The sequence below is a fragment of the Vespa crabro genome, chromosome 25 (genome assembly GCF_910589235.1).
Source record: "Vespa crabro chromosome 25, iyVesCrab1.2, whole genome shotgun sequence".
NCBI lineage: Eukaryota > Metazoa > Arthropoda > Insecta > Hymenoptera > Vespidae > Vespa > Vespa crabro.
The window spans coordinates 1,595,735-1,618,531 of NC_060979.1; the positions used below are offsets into that span (position 1 = coordinate 1,595,735).

Genomic DNA, 22,797 nt, shown 5'->3' on the forward strand with positions numbered 1-22,797 from the left:
AAAATTAATTTATTAATATTTATAATATATAATTGTATATTTATATTAAATTATGATATTACTTTCTCTTTCTCCTTAATGAATAAATATACAATATATAATTAATATAACATATACACATATGCAAGTATTATCGACTTTAAGATTCATCCCTTTTTTTCATATAATTTGAAAAAGAAAAAATAATTTTGCACATTAGTGGTTAACGATTCTTTTTCTATGGGTTACAATCAAAAATAATTTTTTATTTTTTTTTTTTTTTTAATCAGTATAATTATTTAGTATTGTAATCACGTCCAATTAATATTCACTAATATATTTTAATTGTTAACATCTTAATATTTTCTTTTGTGCTACAACTTTTATTTCATCGAGATATATGAAATAATTAATTAAGATCAAAAATTCGCAAAAGAATTCGAATATTATCAAAAAAAAGAAAGGAACTTAATATATGACCATTATAATTTAATGTACCAGAAAAATTACAAATTTATTTCGTAAAAAAAATACCAAAGATATTGTAACACAAAAGCAATAAGAAAAACAAATCAAAAGTAAAAGTTACTGCAGAACATTAACAATTATTCTGTCTCTTATATTCATATTTTAATAATAAAAAATTTAGTTGCAATTAAAAGAAAAATAATTTAGAATCCAAATAATCGAGTACTCTAATTTGAAAATAAAGTTCAATTAAGCTTTGGAAAAAAACAAAAAAGAATGATTGTCGTGAAGAAACATATTGCTTAGAAAAAAAATTCGATATATATGGCGATCTAAAAAAAAAAAGCTGATACATTATCTCAAATCAATACGATCAATTTTTATTAAACATTTTATAATAAAGCTTGAAGAACGCACAAACAAAAATTCTATCCATAAGTAATTTCTTCCCAGTGTCACCATATTAATAATAAAAATCATGATATAAAAATATTACACTGACTGAAAGAAGAAAAAAAAAAGAAAAAAAAACAAATTTGTCTACAAAGAAAAATACATAAATTGTGTGTAAACAATATGTACGTGCAATATCAAAATTATACACAGCACAGATGTAAGAGTGTAACGAAAGAAACTATTATACGTCTTACTTCTATCTTCGTGCCCATGTTATCCCTTTGAAGGTTCACAACTGACTGACAGGAAAATGATCGATCAACCCCCGTTGTAAACTCCTATTTAAAAAAAAAAAGAAAAAAAAAAGAAAGAGTTTGAAATACACGTTTGAATAATACATCGTCCGAAAGGAGAAAAAAAAAATTGAAGAAAGTTTATCCGTGAACATTAGACGGGGGTAAAAAACGTATTAGAAAATTGATCGATTAACTGTATCTCGTAGATATGGGGGTTGACGATCTAAAAATAAAATATTTATTCAATTTTATCCGACGTATGTCGGAAGATATTTAGCGACTACCTCGATAAAAAAGAAAAGAGAGAAAAAAAAAGAAAACTATTGCTACAACTCTCATTCGTACATTTTATCTTCCTTTCTTTTTTTTTTCTTTTTTCTTTTCTTTTTTCTACGCCGGTTCATTCGCTCGTAAAAGGGGGTTTGTTGATATCGTCGTTACGAAAGAAAGTTTCACGTGAAGTAACTTTTCCATTGGGGTGTTAGGGTGACAACGATAAAGACCATCCATCGAGTTTACCCCTTTTTTCAAATAAGTTATATCCTGTTTCCTGGTTATATTCAAAGTTTTTATTTCTATGATGTTCTTCATAAGAATAGTATCGAATGAAATAACAGACACTATAAAGATCTATTTATCGTTGCTACATTGTGATTATTAGGCAAATGTTAATTGTACGTTGTAAAATGTGTACGATTGAAAGGCTATTCGTTCGTATTAATTGATAAGAAAAATATCGATGTGAAAAAGTTTGAAAATATCCATACATTTCCAACGTCTATACCCTATCTTCTTCTATATATCTCTCAATTGTCATAACTTCATGGTGAACTTTGTCCTACGATAATTACGTACATTATACTCACCATAATACGTCAAAATTATAATCAATTATCGACAATGAAAGGATCACGTTCTTATATTCGAACTGAAATAGAAAAATCAATAGAAGGACTAACAATACTATTCGCCGTTATATTCAATCGCATATACACCTTATTTATTGAATATCAAGTGAGTAGAATAATTTATATTCCTTTTTGTTAGATTAATATTTTATTATAATAAGATTTTATAATATAATAAAAATATGTACATATATTTTTATAATCTATATATATATATATATATATATATATATATATATATATATATATATATATTATATTTAGTATAATATACACGATATGATTTCCGGTTGAGATTTCATGACCGACGTAAAGTTCCAAAATTTTTTCTATTATCAAATAATGCACGTTAATCCATATTAATATCCGAGAAAAAAAATGATGTTGGATTAACGCAAAAAAGAAAGTATGAAAACAATATGGAACGGATATTTGTCTTTCTTTTTCTTTGTTTTTTTTTTGTTTTCTTTTTTTTTATTAAAAATTGTATTAACTGGCTTAGAACGATGTTTCATTTTTGTGAAAATTAAAATTGTTCTCTTTAATAAATGGATCTAAAAAGAATACAAAAGAATCTTCATAGAAGAGTTCGCAGTAGTGACAGATATCCCATCGTAGTTTTGAGAATCTATAAAACATTTTAACGGGTAATATATGATAACGTTAACTTAAGTATAGCTAGGAAAAATTTTTTTTTCTTAAATACTTACGTCGGTAAAAGAGGCCAATGATAGGACGAAAAATTTACCGGAAGTTAATTGCTGTGGTTTCTTCATTCGCAACATACAAATTATTACCATTTTTAAGTTCATTGGTGATACGTTATACCACTCGTAACGATAAATTGCGTTGCTCAGGGTCAAACTCTAAATTTTTTTTATTATTTCAATGGTTAAATATATGGAAGGATTGAGTATATTACAGAGTGTCCTATCGAATTTGATCGCAATAAATTTGTTCTTTTTTTTTTTCAAATATTATAAGGTACTCCCATAATTTGCAAATATGATTTAATAAATACAAATCATGTTTAGTTCGACTCAAGTATCTGATATATTTGAAAAAAAATATTTTTCTTGTCGTATATTGTAAAGCAACATTTGAAAAATTTCAAAAAGAAAAGAAAATTATTGTTTATAAAAATTAATCTATTTGTTTCATTTATAGTAAATAAATTTTTGTAAAATAAATTGATGTTAAAATAAAAAACTATAAATAACTGAATCAATTACATACTGGGTATACAAATACTAAAGGATATAACAATACATATCCAATATCATTGGATCTATAAAAGAAATGTTTCAAATAAAATTTTCTACGTTTTGGAAGATAAATGTGATTTTATTAAAATCAGTCAAATTTTAACTTTATTTAACTTTATTTAATCACTCGTATCTGTATATAGAAATATCAATTAATATATATTAATAAATCATTTTAATCACTTAATTTAATTTACGTGATACTTAATCTTTTAGAAATGATTAATAAACTTATTTAAAAATATAACAAACCTGACATTAGAAATATATAATAAATAATATTACTTAATTAAGCAACAAATTAATATTAATTATCATTACGAAATTAAATATTAAACGATCTTAAATATAACTATTGTAATTCTGATTTATTAATTAAACTTTATTCAGTTTCGAAATAAAAATTATAAAATAATTAATAAACGTTTTGTTTCTTTCGATTCTTTTGTGATATCAAACAAAAATAATTTAATTATAATAATAGAATTACGAATGAACAATTATCACACAATAAAATATTTTTAATAACAATCGAAATATTTTACTGACAATCAAATAATATAAGACACCCTGGATATAGTTAATTAATTCAATTACTTCTCGAATAAGACACTCGCCGATGTAACAATAAAGAAACAATGTACTCAATGTGCTCAAAGCATAAAAGCAGAATACGATTAACGTTAATGTTTCTTTGCTTACTGAATCCTAAAATAAAATTGTAAAGATTAGAAAAAAAAATTAAAAAGATAAATCAAAGATATTCGTTACATGAAATGCATTAACACTTTATATGTAATACGTACTAAAATTGTATTGTAGGCAGATGAACAAAGTTGAAACGTTGTGCTTACTAACTGTTGCAATATTATTACATTAAAATTATCTTCCAAAGTTTTCGCTTGTCTAAAAAATGTCAAATAACATATAAATAAATACATATATATATATATATATATATATATATATATATGTATATATATATATATATATATATATATATATATATATATATATATATAATATATACATACATATGAGACATTTATTTATTATGATAATAAATGTAATATGATATATCAAATATAAGAAATATTTGTAACAGAGGACTCAATCTTTCTTTAGATATTTTTTTTTCTTCGTACAGAATGAACGGTCACGTTAAAAGTATACAAAAATAAAATTCAAATATATTTCTAAAAAATAATATGTAACATTAATTACATATATCAGTATTTTATTAGTTGAATAATCAAATACATAATTTTTCTTTTTTTTTTCTTCTTTCTTTAATACATTTTAAATCTCATACATTTTGATTTGGAAAAAAAAATTTCAGGAAGAAATTACTTGTTTTCATTTCATGTGGAACATATCATCGTTATAAAAAAAAAGATTGCAAATTTCTGTTTGAAAGAAAAAAAAAGTAGCTAAGTTGATTTGTTGGAAAATGACCTTGAAAATTTATTCCAAATAAAGTTACCACGATTGACATGACATTTTATCAACGAAATCGAATAATTCGAACGCTCGAAAATAATTTTTAATCGTAAATGTTTTTGAGTTTAACGAAAAAGATATTTTGTAAATTCCATTCTATCAATCTTTCTGTTATAAAATAATCTAGATAACAATTATTGTATTCTATTGAAAATGATAAGGAAAATTTTCATTATATTAAAGAAAATTACATCATCAATTAATATTTACCTTATCAATACGTAATGTCGAAGTAAAAGTTCCTTTATATTATGTTGAAAAGCATTAGAGTCGTCGAGAATTTCTTTGAGCATAGAACTGAGAATTCCAAATTGTGCGGCAATATGAAATGCAAGATTGGCGAACAAACAATCAAATCCGACGAAACCTAGTACAATACTTGGTACTACCAACATCTGATAAATACAGAGAAAAATATAGATCCTAATGTCGCGTATATCGCCAATGGTTCGTGTTTTGTACGGTAGTTTGTAACTCAATGACGAATTGCTTATGACTGTAACGAATAAAATATAATATATAATAAAAATATATATGGAAGTTAAAATAAAATACGATATATTTCTATAATACATGTATGATTGTATAATAATAATAATAATAATAATATATATATACATAAATTTCAAATAGTGAATTTAAAAAATTAAATTTAGAGGAATTAAGAACGATAATTGCTATTAGAATAAGTCGCTTCCGAATAAAAGAATATATTGGAGACTTCGAATATTCTTCGAATAAATTAAACTATTATTATTATTGTTACTGTAAATTAATTTGAAAGATTTTCTTTTTTCAACTTAAAGATATAGTAAGTTAGTAACCATACTTATTGTAACAAGATTTCATATATTTTTCTTCGATCATTTTCTCATTGAACATTAAGGTTGTTTACATTTGAAAGAAATCAATTTATTTGATTGAAAAGTTGATTAAACAATCGTAATAATTATTCCAAAAAGTAGTCAAAAAAAAATACGATATTCCAAAAAAGATACTAGTGGATCATTAAACTTCCAGTTTGAACCAGAAGTTCGACATAATTTATCAGATTATTAAAATATATTTTTCACATGAAAACACGAAATTTTGCTTAATATATATATATAAATAAATTTTCTCATTTTTTTCGTTTGTTCCAAACAAAAGAGATATTCAACAACGTTGATAATTTTGTGATAGCTCTGTATACACAGAAAAATGGATAAAATAGTAATTAATAAAATTATTTCTTGTATTAATATGATAGAACGTTTACCCATTTTTACATTTGGCAACAATGCGTTGATGTAATAAAAAACAGTGCTAAATGTCATCGTGGTAACAGCAACTAAAACATAATATTTCGCCATTTTGGTATATTTGATAAAAATGAATCTCTTCTCGAACGTATTGTATTTGTCGGCGATGAAATTATTTTGTATTTCGGCAAGCAAACGTCCTAATGCTTGTCTGTTTTTCCAGCACGTTGTTATTTTAATTAGCGTCATTAGGAGTAGTACGTTTTCGCTAAAAATTACCATGTAAACATCAAAGTCATGTTTACAATGTATGAATTCGGCAAATGTCAATAAACAATGTAAAAGAAGATAAATAAAAAAAAAGAGAAAGAGGGCATTAGAAATTTCGAGGGGCCAAATTCCAACGTATTTCAGTAATAATCTGTTCCATAGTAATGACTTCTTTGCCTCGGTTACGTCGATCGTCTGTAAGAATAATAATAAATATATTTATATATATATATATATGTATATATACATATATATAAATTAGTAAATACTTGAAGATAAATAATAAATTATTAAAAATTAAATAAAGAATATTATTTAATAACTATTGCCTAAAAAAAAATTATATAATGTTATTTTATCGATCTCGTTAATATGAAAAAATCAGCAGCTGGTAATAATAATTGAATAAAAAAAATAAATTTATTAATATTTATAATATATAAGTGTATATTTATATTAAATTATGATATTACTTTCTTTTTCTCCTTAATGAATAAATATACAATATATAATTAATCTAAGATACATATACACATATACAAGTTTTATCGAATTTACGATTCATCCCTTTTTTATATAATTTGAAAAGGAAAAAATAATTTGCACATTAGTGGTTAACGATTCCTATAGGTTACAATCAAAAAGTTTTTTTTTCTTTTATAATCAGTATGATTATTTAGTATTGTAATCACGTCCAATTAATATTCACTAATACATTTTAATTGTTAACACCTTAGCATTTTTTTCGTGCTACAAATTTTTTTTCATTGAGTTAGATGAAATAATTAGTTAAAATAAAAAAATTTTGAGAAAGAAAGCAAATATTATCAAAAAAAGAAAAAAAACGAACTTAATATATGATCATTATAATTTAATGTACCAGAAAAATTACAAATTTATTTTGTAAAAAATATTCTAGCACAAAAGCAATAAGAAAAACAAATCAAAAGTAAAAATTACTGCAGAACATTAACAATTATTCTGTCTCTTATCTTCATATGTTAATAATAAAAAATTTAGTTGCAAGTAAAAGAAAAATAATTTAGAATCCAAATAATCGAGTACTCTAATTTGAAAATAAAGTTCAATTAAGCTTTGGAAGAAAACAAAAAAAAATGATTGTCGTGAAGAAACATATTGCTTAGAAAAAAAATTCGATATATATGGCGATCTAAAAAAAAAAAGCTGATACATTATCTCAAATCAATACGATCAATTTTTATTAAACATTTTATAATAAAGCTTGAAGAACGCACAAACAAAAATTCTATCCATAAGTAATTTCTTCCCAGTGTCACCATATTAATAATAAAAATCATGATATAAAAATATTACACTGACTGAAAGAAGAAAAAAAAAAGAAAAAAAAACAAATTTGTCTACAAATAAAAATACATAAATTGTATGTAAACAATATGTACGTGCAATATCAAAATTATACACAGCACAGATGTAAGAGTGTAACGAGAGTAACTATTATCCGTCTTACTTCTATCTTCGTGCCCATGTTATCCCTTTGAAGGTTCACAACTGACTGACAGGAAAACGATCGATCAACCCCCGTTGTAAACTCCTATTTAAAAAAAAAAAGAAAAAAAAAAAGAAAGAGTTTGAAATGCACGTTTGAATAATACATCGTCCGAAAGGAGAAAAAAAAAATTGAAGAAAGTTTATCCATGAACATTAGACGGGGGTAAAAAAACGTATTAGAAAACTGATCGATTAACTGTATCTCGTTGATATGGGGGTTGACGATCTAAAAATAAAATATTTATTCAATTTTATTCGATGTATGTCGGAAGATATTTAGCGACTACCTCGATAAAAAAAAAAAGAGAGAGAAAAAAAAAGAAAACTATTGCTACAACTCTCATTCGTACATTTTATCTTCCTTTCTTTTTTTTTTCTTTTTTCTTTTCTTTTTTCTACGCCGGTTCATTCGCTCGTAAAAGGGGGTTTGTTGATATCGTCGTTACGAAAGAAAGTTTCACGTGAAGTAACTTTTCCATTGGGGTGTTAGGGTGACAACGATAAAGGCTTTCCACCATGTATACCCCGCTTCTTTATATGTTGCATCCTATTTCCTCGTTAGATTCAAAGTTTCCCTTTTTTATGGTGTTCGTCATATGAATACTATCGGTTGAACTGAGTAACACTACAGCAATCTTCTTCTCGTCGTTTCATTGTGATCATTTTGAATGTGTTAAGTGTACGTCGTACGATGCTTACGATTGAAACGCGTCCGTTCGAATTAATTGATAAGAAAAATTTCAATGTGAACAAGTTTGAAAATATATATACATTTCCGACGTTCATATCTATCTTCTTCCATATATATATATATCTATCAATTGCCATAACTTCGTGTTGAACTTTGTCTTACGATAATTACGTGCATTATACTAACCGTAATAAGTTCAAGTTTGTAATCAATTATCGACAATAAGAGAACGGTGTGCTTACGTTCGAATTGAAGCAAAAAAATCAATACAATGATTATCAATAATATTTGACATGTTCAATCGCATATACATCTTATTTGTTGAATACTGAGTGAGTAGTATAATTTTTATTATTATTACTATATGTTATTATATTAATATTATTTAACACAATTAATATTCATTCGAAAATTTATATAATCTATATATATATATATATATATTATATTTAATATAATATATATAAAAAGCTTTTTTTTATAACCGACGTGTATTTCAAGGAATTAATTATGATTAAACAATGTTCATTAATTTATATTAAAATTTGCGTTAAAATTATATCAAATTAACGAAACTCAAAATATATGGAACTGAAATTTTGTTCTTTTTTTTTTTTTATTATTAAACAATCTATCAAATGAATTAGAACAACGCTTAATTAGTAAATTAATTAATAAATATTAACGAAAAATAAATGTGTTCTCCATAATAGGTGAATTATAAAATAGAATGAAAAGAAATTTTTCAAAGGAGAGTTCGTAGTAGTGACAGATATCCCATCGTAGTTTTGAGAATCTATAAAACATTTTAACGAGTAACATATTTTAACATTAACTTAAGTATAAGTGGAAGAACTTTTTTTTGTTTTTTTTTCTTTTTTTTTTTTTTCTTAAATACTTACGTCGGTAAAGGAGGCCAATGATAAGACGAAAAATTTACCGGAAGTTAATTGTTCTGGTCTTTTCATTCGCATCAAACAAATGTTAATCATTTTTAAATTCATAGGTGACACGTTGTACCACTCGTAACGATAAATTGCGTTGCTCAGGTTCCAACTCTAAATTTTTTAAAATAAATTTCAATGGCTAATTGATATCGAGGGATCGATAATATTACAGAGTGTCCTATCGAATTTGATCGCAATCAATTTGTTTTTCTTTTTTTTTCTTTCATATATTATAGGATTATTCTTAGCAAATTGCAAATATTTTGTAATAAATACAAGTCAGTTTTAATTCGCCTTATGTCTTTGATGTGCACGAAAAAGAAAAGAAAAAAAAAGAATTATATTTTTCTTGTCGTATATTTAAAAATACAAGAAAGAAATGAGAAGAAAAGAAATTATTGTTCATAAAAAGAAAATTAATCTATTTCTTTCAATTATAATAAATAAATTTTTGTCAAATAAATTGACGTTAATTGAAAAAATTAGAAATAATCGAATCAATAACATACAGGATGTCTCGATTCAAAAGGATATAACAATATATTTTCGATATATTCACTACTAACAAATGTTTCAAATAAAATTTTTATTTAAATCAGACACCCTATATATATATATATATATGAACATATCAATTAATTATATGAGCCATTTATTTTGAAAGTGGCCTAACTCCATTTGTCAATTTTTCCCAGTTGCTATAATTACATGTACAACTTTATGTTATTTATCAGTAAAGCATTTCAGGTTGCTTATATTCCGAGCAAATACGATAATTCTTGGCACATAAGTTTTCAGAGTTAGTTCAATAATTTAACCGTTTATTTTGAAAGTGGCCTAACTCCATTTATACTTAAATCAATGAATGAAAATGAAAATTTTTAAGTCCTGAATTTATTACCACGTCGGGGTAGACCAAGAAAATTCGAAAATATTGTATTGACACCACTGTATAAAAATATCAAACAAATTACAACAGCAAAATTCAAGGACATAATTGATCTATTACGATATATACCACCGGAACATTATGATTTCTTCAAATCCCTTTCATACACACAAAATCTAGATGAGTAGTAAATTGTTTTGTAATAAATTTATTTTTGTAATTTTGTACGTTATGTAGTTAAAAAATGTTTTGAATCGCATAAATTATGTTTTCGAAGTGTTTTAAAGATATGTAAAATAAATTGAGTATTGTTTTTTTCAATTTGAAGCATCTTAAATTATGTTAAATGAACTTGGGCACCTTCAAATTTTATAATGAATCTGATTGTTAATTTTGAAAGTGGCCTAACTCCATTCTTGATAAGAAAACGCATATTATTCACTTAATAATTGCCACTATTTTAATAGGAACTATAAATTTAACATCCTTAGATACACTTAAGTAGTATGACTCATTAGTATCCTATACGTATATTTTTTAATTCATTGAAACGCAAACCCTTAAATATCTCGATTTGAAGATAAATGGAGTTAGGCCACTTTCAAAATAAACGACTCATATATTAATAAATCAATTCAATCATCAAATTTAATTTATCTCATACTTAATGATTCAGGAATGATTAACAAATTTATTTTAAAATATAACAAATCAAACATTGGAAATATTCGAAAAATAATATTACTTAATTTGTCAAACAAATTAATAATAATTATTATTACAAAATGAAATATTGAACGATTTTAAATATCATTAATATTTTTTTTTCTTTTTTTTTTTTTTTCTTTTATTATTAATGAAACTTCACTCAGTTTATAAGTAAAGATTACAGATAATATATTAATAAAGATTTTTCTTCGTAAAATTGATTTTGTTCGTTTGCTTTTCATTGTCAAATCAAATAAAAATAATTTAATTATAATAATAAAATTACGAATGTGTATTTATTACATATTAAAATATTGTCAATAACAATTGAAATATTTCACTGACGATCAAGTTACATAAGACAGCCTGTATGTAGTCAATTAATTTCAATTACTTCTTGAATAAGACACTCGCCGATGTAACAATAAACGAACAATGTACTTAGTGTGCTCAAAGCATAAAAACAGAATATGAGCAACGTTAATACTTCCTTCTTTACTGTATTCTGAAACAAAATTCTGAAGATTAGAAAAATATAAATCAAATATAATCCTTACATTTGATACATTAATATATTATAACGTATAATAGATACCAAAAGTGTATGATAACCAGATTCACAAAGTTGAAAAGTTGTGCCCATTAATTGTTGCAATATTATTACATTAAAATTGTCTTCCAATGTTTTCGCTTGTCTAGAAAAAAAAAAAATTTATCAAATATATATATTAGAAACTTACGTAATTCGATTATTGATTTAATACCATAAATTAAATATAAGAAAAATATTTATATATATTTGTATATAAATAAATAAAAATTTGTATATGTGCCCATAATTATGAAAGTGATCTAAGTCATATATTTCTCGTTTCGAGATATATAATGAATTGCATTTGAACGAATTAAAAAATATTTTTATATTATACGACATTTTAATTTATAATTTTCTTAATCTTGATTAATTGAAATTTATTATGAATATGAAATTTTGTATGAATTTCATACGAAAATGTTGTTTTGAAAGCTCTAATTGACTTAGACCATTTTAAAAAATAATTGAATGTTCTATAAATGACTTTAAGCAATAAAGAACTATGAGTTTTATTTGAAACAATAACTTCAATGAAATAATTCATGAACATTTATTAATTATTTTTAGAAAGTAATCCATTTTTATCATTTTTTCTAATTTTTATGATTCTTAAAATGTTCCTGATAAACATTCGTTTTATCGAAAATGGCTTTCTCCTTCTACACTTTTCTATCAATTCATGATAATGCTCAGAGTTGTATAAGTAAGTTGCTTTTTTTATTTTCATTTCTATCAAACCGAAGTCACGGTCATTTGGTAGAAAGGAATTTTCGTTATCATTTATTATACCATCTTACTATGATTTAGACCACTTTCATAATTAACATTAAATGAATTCCGTATAACGTTGAAATTACATCCACTATTTAAAGGTTCATTTTTGACGATATCGTAAAAATTACATTAAATACATATAGTTTAAGATAATGTGGATGTGAAATAAATGATAACTCATTTATGTGAAATTTTTACTTAGATCACTTTCATAATTATGGGAACATATAAATAATTTATATATAATTTGTCTATAAATAAATGAAAATATTTGTATATAAATAAAAAAAAGATATATATGTATATATAAATATTTTATATATTTGTTACAGAGATTTTAATTTTTTTTTTTTTGTATATTTCTTTTACTTCGTATAAAAATAAACTGTTTACATTTTGAAACTGCACATAGAAAAAATCAGATATATTTGTAAAAATTATATATATAAATTAATATATATATATATATATTAATATAAAAATTTGTATATAAATCATTTATTACTTATATCAATATATAATTTGTTGAATAATCAAATATAAGCTTTTCTTTTTTTCCTTTTTTTTTTTTTTTAATACATTTTAATCCTCGGAGAATTGATTTCGAGCTCGAAGAAAAAAAAATACCTCAAACAAAATTTACTTGTCTTTTTGTTCACGTGGAATATGTGAACGTTATAAAAAAAAAAAAAAAAGAAACAAAAAAATGTTTTCTGTTTGAAAAAATAGCACATGTCTTTTTAAAAAATAATCTTGAAAACTTAGAAAATATAAAGATACGATAATTGCAACGACATTTTATCATTAGAATCGAACAATTCACGTTCGAAAAATTTTTCATTCATAAATGACGTTGAATTAATCACAAAAAAAAAAAAAAAAAAAAAAAAATATGTAACCTGCGTTGTATCGATCGTCGCTTTATAACATGATCTACATTCCAATTTTTGTTATTGAATTGGATTTAAAAAAAAAAAATAAAACAAAAGAAAAAAAAAATTTCTTTTTATTATATTTAAAAAAAATTATTTTATCAATTTTTTCTTACCTTATCAATTTGTAATGCCGTAGTACAAGTTCTCTCATATTATGTTGAAAAGCATTAGGATCATCGAGAATTTCTTTAATCATAAAACTAAGAATTCTAAATTGTGCGGTAATATGAAATGAGAGATTGACGAACAAACAATCAAATCCAACGAAACCAAGTACAATACTCGGTATTATCAACATCTGATAAAAGCAGAGAAAAACATAGATCTTAACATCGTGAATTTCTACAATGGTTCGTAATTTGTACGGTAGTTTGTAACTCAATGACGAATTTCTTAGAGCTGTAACGAAAAAAACAAAATATATAATAAAAATATATATAGAAATTAAAATGAAATACGATCTATTTCTATAATACATGTATGATTTATATAATAATATATATATATATATACATAAATTTCAGATAGTGAATTTAAAAAATGAAATTTAGATGAATTAAGAACCATAATTGCTATTAGAATAAGTCGCTTCCGAATAAAAGAATATATTGGAGACTTCGAATATTCTTCGAATAAATTAAACTATTATTATTATTGTTACTGTAAATTAATTTGAAAGATTTTCTTTTTTCAACTTAAAGATATAGTAAGTTAGTAACCATACTTATTGTAACAAGATTTCATATATTTTTCTTCGATCATTTTCTCATTGAACATTAAGGTTGTTTACATTTGAAAGAAATCAATTTATTTGATTGAAAAGTTGATTAAACAATCGTAATAATTATTCCAAAAAGTAGTCAAAAAAAAATACGATATTCCAAAAAAGATACTAGTGGATCATTAAACTTCCAGTTTGAACCAGAAGTTCGACATAATTTATCAGATTATTAAAATATATTTTTCACATGAAAACACGAAATTTTGCTTAATATATATATATAAATAAATTTTCTCATTCTTTTCGTTTGTTCCAAACAAAAGAGATATTCAACAACGTTGATAATTTTGTGATAACTCTGTATACGCAGAAAAATGGATAAAATAGTAATTAATAAAATTATCTCTTGTATAAATTTGATAGAACGATTACCCATTTTCACATTTGGTAACAAAGCCCGAATATAATAAAATCCAGTTGTTAATGTCATCGATGTAACTGCTAATAAAAGATAATATTTCGCCATTTTGGTATATTTGATAAAAATGAATCTCTTCTCGAACGTATTATAGTTGTCTACGATGAAATTATTTTCTATTTCAGCTAGCAGACGTTTTAATGCTTGTCTGTTTATCCAACACGACGTTATTTTCATTAGCGTCATTAGGATCAATAAGTTTTCGTCAAAAATTGCCATGTAAACGTCGAAATCGTGTTTACGATATGTCAATTCGGCAAATGCCAATGAACAATGTAAGAGAAGATAAATAAAGAAAAAGAAAAAAAGGACATTAGAAATTTCGAGTGGCCAAATTCCAACGTATTTCAATAATAATCTGTTCCATAGTAATGACTTCTTTGCCTCGGTTACGTCGATTGTCTGTAATAATAATAATAAATATATTTATATATATATAAATTAGTAAATATTGGAAAAAGATATAATAAATTATTAGAAATGAAATAAAAAATATTATTTAGTAATTATAGTCTAAAAAAAAATTATAGAATGTTATTTTAATGATTTCGTTAATACGATAAAATCGAATACGGTCGATTGTCTGTAATAATAATAATAATAATAATAATAATAATAATAATAATAATAATAATAATAGTAATAATTATAATAATAATAATAATAAATATATATATATATATAAAAGTTAGTAAATAATTGAAACATATAGTAAATTATGAGAAGTGGAATAAAGAACATTATTTAGTAAAAAAAATTAATTATATTACGTGATTTTAATGATATCATTTATATAATAAAATCGATAATTGATAATAATAAATAGATAAAAAAAAATAAAATTAAAAATTTTTAACAAAAATTATGCGGAATAATACGAATGTTATCATTGATTTAATAAAAAGCATGGCTATTAATAATAAAAATAAATGTTTTTTTTTTTTTTTATTATATTTTAATAAATTAAATTTTTATTTGAAATATTTTAATCCTTTCAGTATCTAAAAAATATTACATACTGATGTATATTAATTTCTTTTAATGTATTAAAATATTTAATTTATTAGTTCATTAGAATTTTCGGTTTTTATTGATAACTTTATTAAGAAAAAAAAAAAAAAAAAAAAAAAAAAAAGAGAATTTTCCACATTAGATATTAAAAATATTTTTTTCTATGAAATAAAGTCAAAAAAGAATTTTTTATTTATATTTAACACGATCATTTAGTATTAATAGCCACGTCCAATTAATATAATTAATATATGCAATAGATTAATATATTAATATATTGCAGTCACGTTTATTAATAAATTTCAATTGTTTACATTTGACATATTCTTTTGCGCTTCAACTTTCATTAATTTATATGAAATAAATAATTAAAATAAATACTATAGAAAAAGAAAAACAATAATTATTAAAAATAGCACTTAATATATAATCATTATAACGTAATCTACCATGAAAATTAAAGATTAAAAACGATGAAGAAATTTATTATCGATAATGTTATTACAAAAAAGAAAAAAAAAAAAGAAAAAAAAACAAACCAATAAGAGAAACAAGTCGAAAGAAAAATTTGTTGCAAAACATTTATAATTATTGTGTTTCTCTTCTTTCTTAAATTAATAATAAGAAAGAAAATTTTATGGCAATAAAGATAAATAAAAAATCAAATAATTGAGATCTCTAATTTGATAATGAAATATTTAATTTCGATTTGGAAAATATAAAAGAAAAAAAAAAAAAATGTCACGAACAAATTTATTGATTATGAAAATAATACTGCCCCATTTAAAGAAGCCTAACACAGTACATAAGAGTAACTCAAATCAATACGATCAATTTTTATTTACTATAATGTATTATAATCAGAAAGAAACCAAAAAAAAAAAAAGTTCCACCCAAATTAATTTATTTTGTAATGTCATCATATTAATCATTAAAATCTGTAGAATAACAATGTTATAACATATGCCTAAAAAAAAAGAGAGAAACAAAATTGATTGGAAAAAGAAAAAAAATATACAAAATAATATACAAACAATATGTACGTGCGATTACAAAATTAAATACAGCACAGAAGTAAAAGGAATAATGAGAAAAAAAATATCATCCATCTTACTTCGATTTTTCTCTCCATGTTATCCCTTTGAAGGTTCACAAGTGACTGACAGAAAAATAATCGATCGACCTCCGTTGTAAACTTCTTTTTGAGAAAAAAAAAAAAAGAAAAAAAAAAAAGAAAAAAGATAAAAGGGGATTAGAAACGTACGTTTGAATAATATAATCAACCGGGAGAAAGAAGAAGGAAAAAAAAAAAAAGAAATGAAGAAAATTTGTCCGTAACATTAGACGGGAGTAAAAAAACGTATTAGAAAATAGATCGATCAACTGCATCACGTTGAAACAGGGATCGACCATTTAAAGATAAAATATTTATTCAACTTTACCCCGATGTGATAGAAAAATATTCAGCGATAATATCGATCAAAAAAAAAAAAAGAAAAGAAAAAAAACTTCGTTACTGCACAACGTTTTCTCTTCCTTCTTTTTTTTTCCTGTTCTTTTCTTTTCTTTCCTCTACGACGATGGTTTATTCACTCGTACAAGGGGTTGTTGATATCGTCCTAGTGAAAGAAAGTTTCACGTAAAGTAACTTTTCCATTGGGATGTTAGGGTGACAACGATAAAGACCTTCCATCGAGTTTACCCCTTTTTTCTAATAAGTTACATCCTGTTTCCTGGTTATATTCAAAGTTTTTATTTCTATGATGTTCTTCATAAGGATAGTATCGAATGAAATAACAGACACTATAAAGATCTACTTATCGTTGCTATACATTGTGATTATTAGGCAAATGTTAATTGTACGTTGTAAAATGCGTACGATTGAAAGGCTATTCGTTCGTATTAATTGATAAGAAAAATATCGATGTGAAAAAGTTTGAAAATATTCATACATTTCCAACGTCTATACCCTATCTTCTTCTATATATCTCTCAATTGTCATAACTTCATGGTAAACTTTGTCCTACGATAATTACGTGCATTATACTCACCATAATACGTCAAGATTATAATCAATTATCGACAATGAAAGAATCACGTTCTTATATTCGAATTGAAATAGAAAAATCAATAGAAGGACTAACAATACTATTCGTCGGTATATTCTGTCGTATATACACCTTATTTATTGAATATCGAGTGAGTAGAATAATTTATATTATTTTTTGTTAGATTAAGATTTTATTATATTAAGATTTTATAATATAATAAAAATGTGTACATATATTTTTATAATCTATATATATATATATATATATATATATATATATATATATATATATATTATATTTAGTACGATATACACGACAAGATTTCCGGTTGAGATATCATGATCGGCGTAAATTTCAAAAATTTTTCTATTATTATATAATGCACGTTAATTTACATTAATATTCGCGAAAAAAAATGACGTTGGATTAACGCAAAAGAAGAAATTAGGAAAAAAAAATAGAACGGATATTTGTCTTTTTTTTTTTTTTTCTTTTTTTTTTTTTAATAAAAAGTGCATCAACTGACTTAGAACGATGTTTAATTAATAGAAAAAATAAAAGTGTTCTCCTTAATAAGTGAACCTAAAAAGAATACAAAAAAATCTTCATAGAAGTGTTCGCAGTAGTGAAAGATATCCCATCGTAGTTTTGAGAATCTATAAAACATTTTAACGAGTAATATATTTTAACGTTAACTTAAATATAGGTAGAAAAATTTTGGATTTTTCTGAAATACTTACGTCGGTAAAAGAGGCCAATGATAGGACGAAAAATTTACCGGACGTTAGTTGCTGTGGTGTCTTCATTCGCAACATGCAAATTTGAACCATTTTTAAGTTCACTGGTGACACATTATACCACTCATAACGATAAAATGCGTTGCTCAGGCTCAAACTCTAAATTTTTTTTAATAATTTCAATTGTTAATAGATATCGAAGGATTCAGTATATTACAGAGTGTCCTATCGAATTTGATCGCAATAAATTTGTTCTTATTTTTTTTTGCAAATATTACAGAATACTCTCATAAGTCGTAAATATGATTTAATAAATACAAATCATGTTTAGTTCGACTCAAATATCTGATATATCCAAAAAAAAATATTTTTCTTGTCGTATATTGTAATGCAACATTCGAAAAATTTTAAAAAGAAAAGAAAAAAAAAAGAAATTATTGTTTATAAAAATTATTTCATTTTTTTCATTTATAATAAATAAATTTTCGTCAAATAAATTGATGCTAAAATAAAAAATTAGAAATAACTGAATCAATTACATACTGGGTGTACGAATTCTAAAGGATATAACAATACATATTCGATTTCACTGAATCTATAAACAAATTTTTCAAATAAAATTTTTTACGTTTTAGATTAGAAATGTGATTTTATTAAAATCAGACATCCTGTATATAAAAATATCAATTAATATATATTAATAAATCATTTTAATCACTTAATTTAATTTACGTGATACTTAATCTTTTAGAAATGATTAATAAATTTATTTAAAAATATAACAAATCTGGCATTAGAAATATATAATAAATAATATTACTTAGTGTATCAAACTAATTAATATTAATTATCATTACGAAATTAAATATTGAACGATCTTAATTATAGTTATTGTAATACTCATTTATTAATTAAACTTGATTCAGTTTCGAAATAAAAATTATAGATTTATTAATAAATACGTGTTTATTCGTAACAATGATTCTTTTATTCCATTATTATATGAAATCAAAGAAAAATAAATTAATTGTAATAACAAATTTACGGACAAATATTCATTAAGAAATTAAAATATTATTAATAGAAACAGAACAATTTTACTGGCGAGGAAATTAAATAAGACACCCTATATCTGATCCATTAATTTCAATTACTTCCTGAATAAGACACTCGCCGATGTAACAATAAACAAACAATGTACACAATGTGCTCGTAGCATAAAAACAGAATATGAATAACGTTAATCCTTCTATGTTCACAGAGTTCTATAAGAAAGTAGTAAACATTTAAAAGAAAAAAGATAGAAAAAAAAAATAAACATCAGAGATATTTATTACATTAGCGCATTAACAGATCAACGCTTATTAGATACCAGAATTGTATTATAACCAGATGCACAAAGTTGTAACGTTGATCCCATTAATTGTTGTAATATTATTATATTAAAATTATCTTCCAATGTTTTTGCTTGCCTAAAAAAAAAGAAAAAAAAAAAAAGAATCCAAAATAAAATATATAAGTCACTTACGTAACAATATTATAGATGTAATATCATAAATAAAATAATAAAAATATTCATTATTATGCATTTGTGACTGAGATTTTTTGTTTAGGTATATTATCTTTTTTTTCGTATAGAATGAAATATTTACATTTTAAAATCGTGCAGAGAAAATATATATATATATATATATTTTTTTAAATAATAATATAGAGCATTAATAATATTATATTAATTATTTATATTTATATATTTGTTGGATAATCGTATGGATCTTCTTTTTTTCTCTTTTAATACATTTTAATCATTTTGATAACGAAAAAAAATATTCAGGCGAAAGTTACTTGTTTTTCTTTCACGTGGAATATGTCATCGTCATAAAAGAAAAGAAAAAAAAAAGTAGGTTTCTGTATAAAAAACAAAAAAAAAAAAAAAAAAGAAAAAACAAAGCTAAGTTTCAATTATTAAATAACGACTTTGAAAACTTTCATCGAATAAAGACATCATAATTACCATGGATATTTCGAAAAAAATTCTTCTAATCATAAATGACATTGAATTTACGACAAAAGAAACTTTTGATCTATATCGATCGTCCGATCGTAAAATAATCCAGATAACAATTATTGTATTCCATTGAAATAGAAAGAGAAAAAAAATTATCGTTATATTTAAAAAAAAAAGAAATTATCTTATCAATTTGTATTTACCTTATCAATTTGTAATGCCGTAATACAAGTTCTCTTATATTATATTGAAATGCATTAGAATCGTCGAGAATTTCTCTGAGCATACAACTAAGTATTCCAAATTGTGCGGTAATATGAAATGATAGATTGGCGAACAAACAATCAAATCCGACGAAACCTAATACAATACTCGGTACTACCAACATCTGATAAATACAGAGAAAAATATAGATCCTAATGTCGCGTATATCGACGATGGTTCGTGTTTTGTACGGTAGTTTGTAACTCAATGATGAATTTCTTATCGCTGCAAAAAAAATAAAATTTAATATATAATAAAAAAAAATATATATAATTCATATAAAATACAAATACAATAATTCATATAACACATGTATGATTTATATATTAGATTGGAAACTATGAAACGGGCGTTATTGTTTAATTATTTATATTCATTCAACGCCCGTTTCATAGTTTCCAACCCTGATATAATAATTATTAGGTTGGAAACAATGAAACGGACGTTTTTGTTTAGTTATTTATTTTCATTCAACTCCCGTTTCATAGTTTCCAATCCTAATAATAACATTGAATTAAGAAAATGAAATTGAAATGAATTAGAAACGATAATTGTGATTAGAATATGTCGATCGCGAAGATAAAAGAAAATATTGTACACTTGAAATATTTATTTAATTAATTATGATATTATTATTATTATTATTATTATTATTGACGTTATATTGTAAATTAATTTCAATGTTATTCTATTTTCAAAATTAAAAGCCATAGTATGTTAATTATCAATGGTTATTGTAAGAATGTCTTGTATATTTTTTTTTTTTTTTTTTTTCCATTGAACATTATGATCATTTGCATTTGAAAGAAGTCGATTAATTTGAATGATAATTGATTAAAAAATTAAAATAATTAATCCAAAAAAAAAGACATTTCAGAAAAGAAAATATTAAAGAGTCATGAAACTTTCGATTTTAATCAGAAATCAGACATTATTTATCACATTAATAAAATATATTTTTTTCACTTGAAATATTTCTTTTCTTTTCATTTGTTCTTAAGATTGAAGACATTCAAGTTTGATATTTTTTGTAATATAATTCTATAAACGCACGATAAATCAATAGAATTAATTAAATTATAATAAATTATCTCTAATTAATAAATAAAATTATCTCTTGCATAAATTTGATAAAACAATTTTACCCATTTGCACGTTAGGCAACAAAGCACGAATGTAATAAGATGATGTTGCAAAAGTCATAGTCGGTACTGCCACTAAAAGATAATATTTCGCCAATTTGGTATATTTCATGAATATAAATCTTTTCTCGAACGTATTGTAATTGTCGACGATGAAATTATTTTTTACTTCGACGAGTAAACTTCTTAATGATCGTCTATTCATCCAGCATGTTGTTATTTTCGTTAGCGTCATTAAGAGCAATACGTTTTCGGTGAAAATTGCCATATTAACTTCGATATCGTGCTTACGATGTGTCAATTCGGCAAATGTAAATGAACAATGTAAGAAAAGATATATGAAAAAAAAAAGAAATAGGGCATTAGAAATCTCGAGTGGCCAAATTCCAACATATTTCAATAATTGTCTGTTCCATAGTAACGACTTCATTGCTTCAGTTACGTCTATTGCCTGTAATAATAATAATAATAATAATAATAATAATAATAATAATAATAATAATAATAATAATAATAATAATAATAATAATAATATATGTATGTATGTATGTACGTATATATAAATAACAATTAGTAAATAATTGAAAAAGATATAATAAAATAATAGAAATAGAACAAGGAACTCATGAAATAAGTAATAAACGCAATAGGAAAGAAAAAAAATCAAAAGAAAAAGATCATTGTAAGAACTTTTACAATTATAACGTGTCACTTATCTTTATCATTGTAAAAAGAAATTTTTAAAAATAATATAAGAATCATTTAAAAAATTAATTTAAAAATACAAGCAATCTTTAATTTGGACATAAAGTTTATTTATGTTTTGTAAGATAAAAAAAAAAATATCAAATAAAAAAAAGGACAAAGTAAAAAAAAAAGTACAAATTTATTGATTGTAGAAAAAGAAATCGGTTAAATATGACGACCAATGGAAAATCCATTACAATTCAATAACAAAATCAATCAAAACAAATTTTAATTGAATATAAATTA

General features: G+C 23.4%; 1 protein-coding gene across 1 annotated transcript; it reads right to left on the minus strand.

Moving 5' to 3' along the window:
- Positions 1–1,529: 1,529 nt before the first annotated feature.
- Positions 1,530–6,302, minus strand: LOC124432469. The gene is made up of 6 exons (XM_046981450.1): positions 6,071–6,302; positions 5,023–5,308; positions 4,119–4,218; positions 3,862–4,020; positions 2,006–2,067; positions 1,530–1,689 (listed from the first exon to the last, which is right to left on the minus strand). The coding sequence occupies exons 1-6, from the start codon at positions 6,300–6,302 to the stop codon at positions 1,530–1,532; spliced, it is 999 nt and encodes a 332-aa protein (XP_046837406.1).
- Between the last annotated feature and the right edge of the window lie 16,495 nt (positions 6,303–22,797).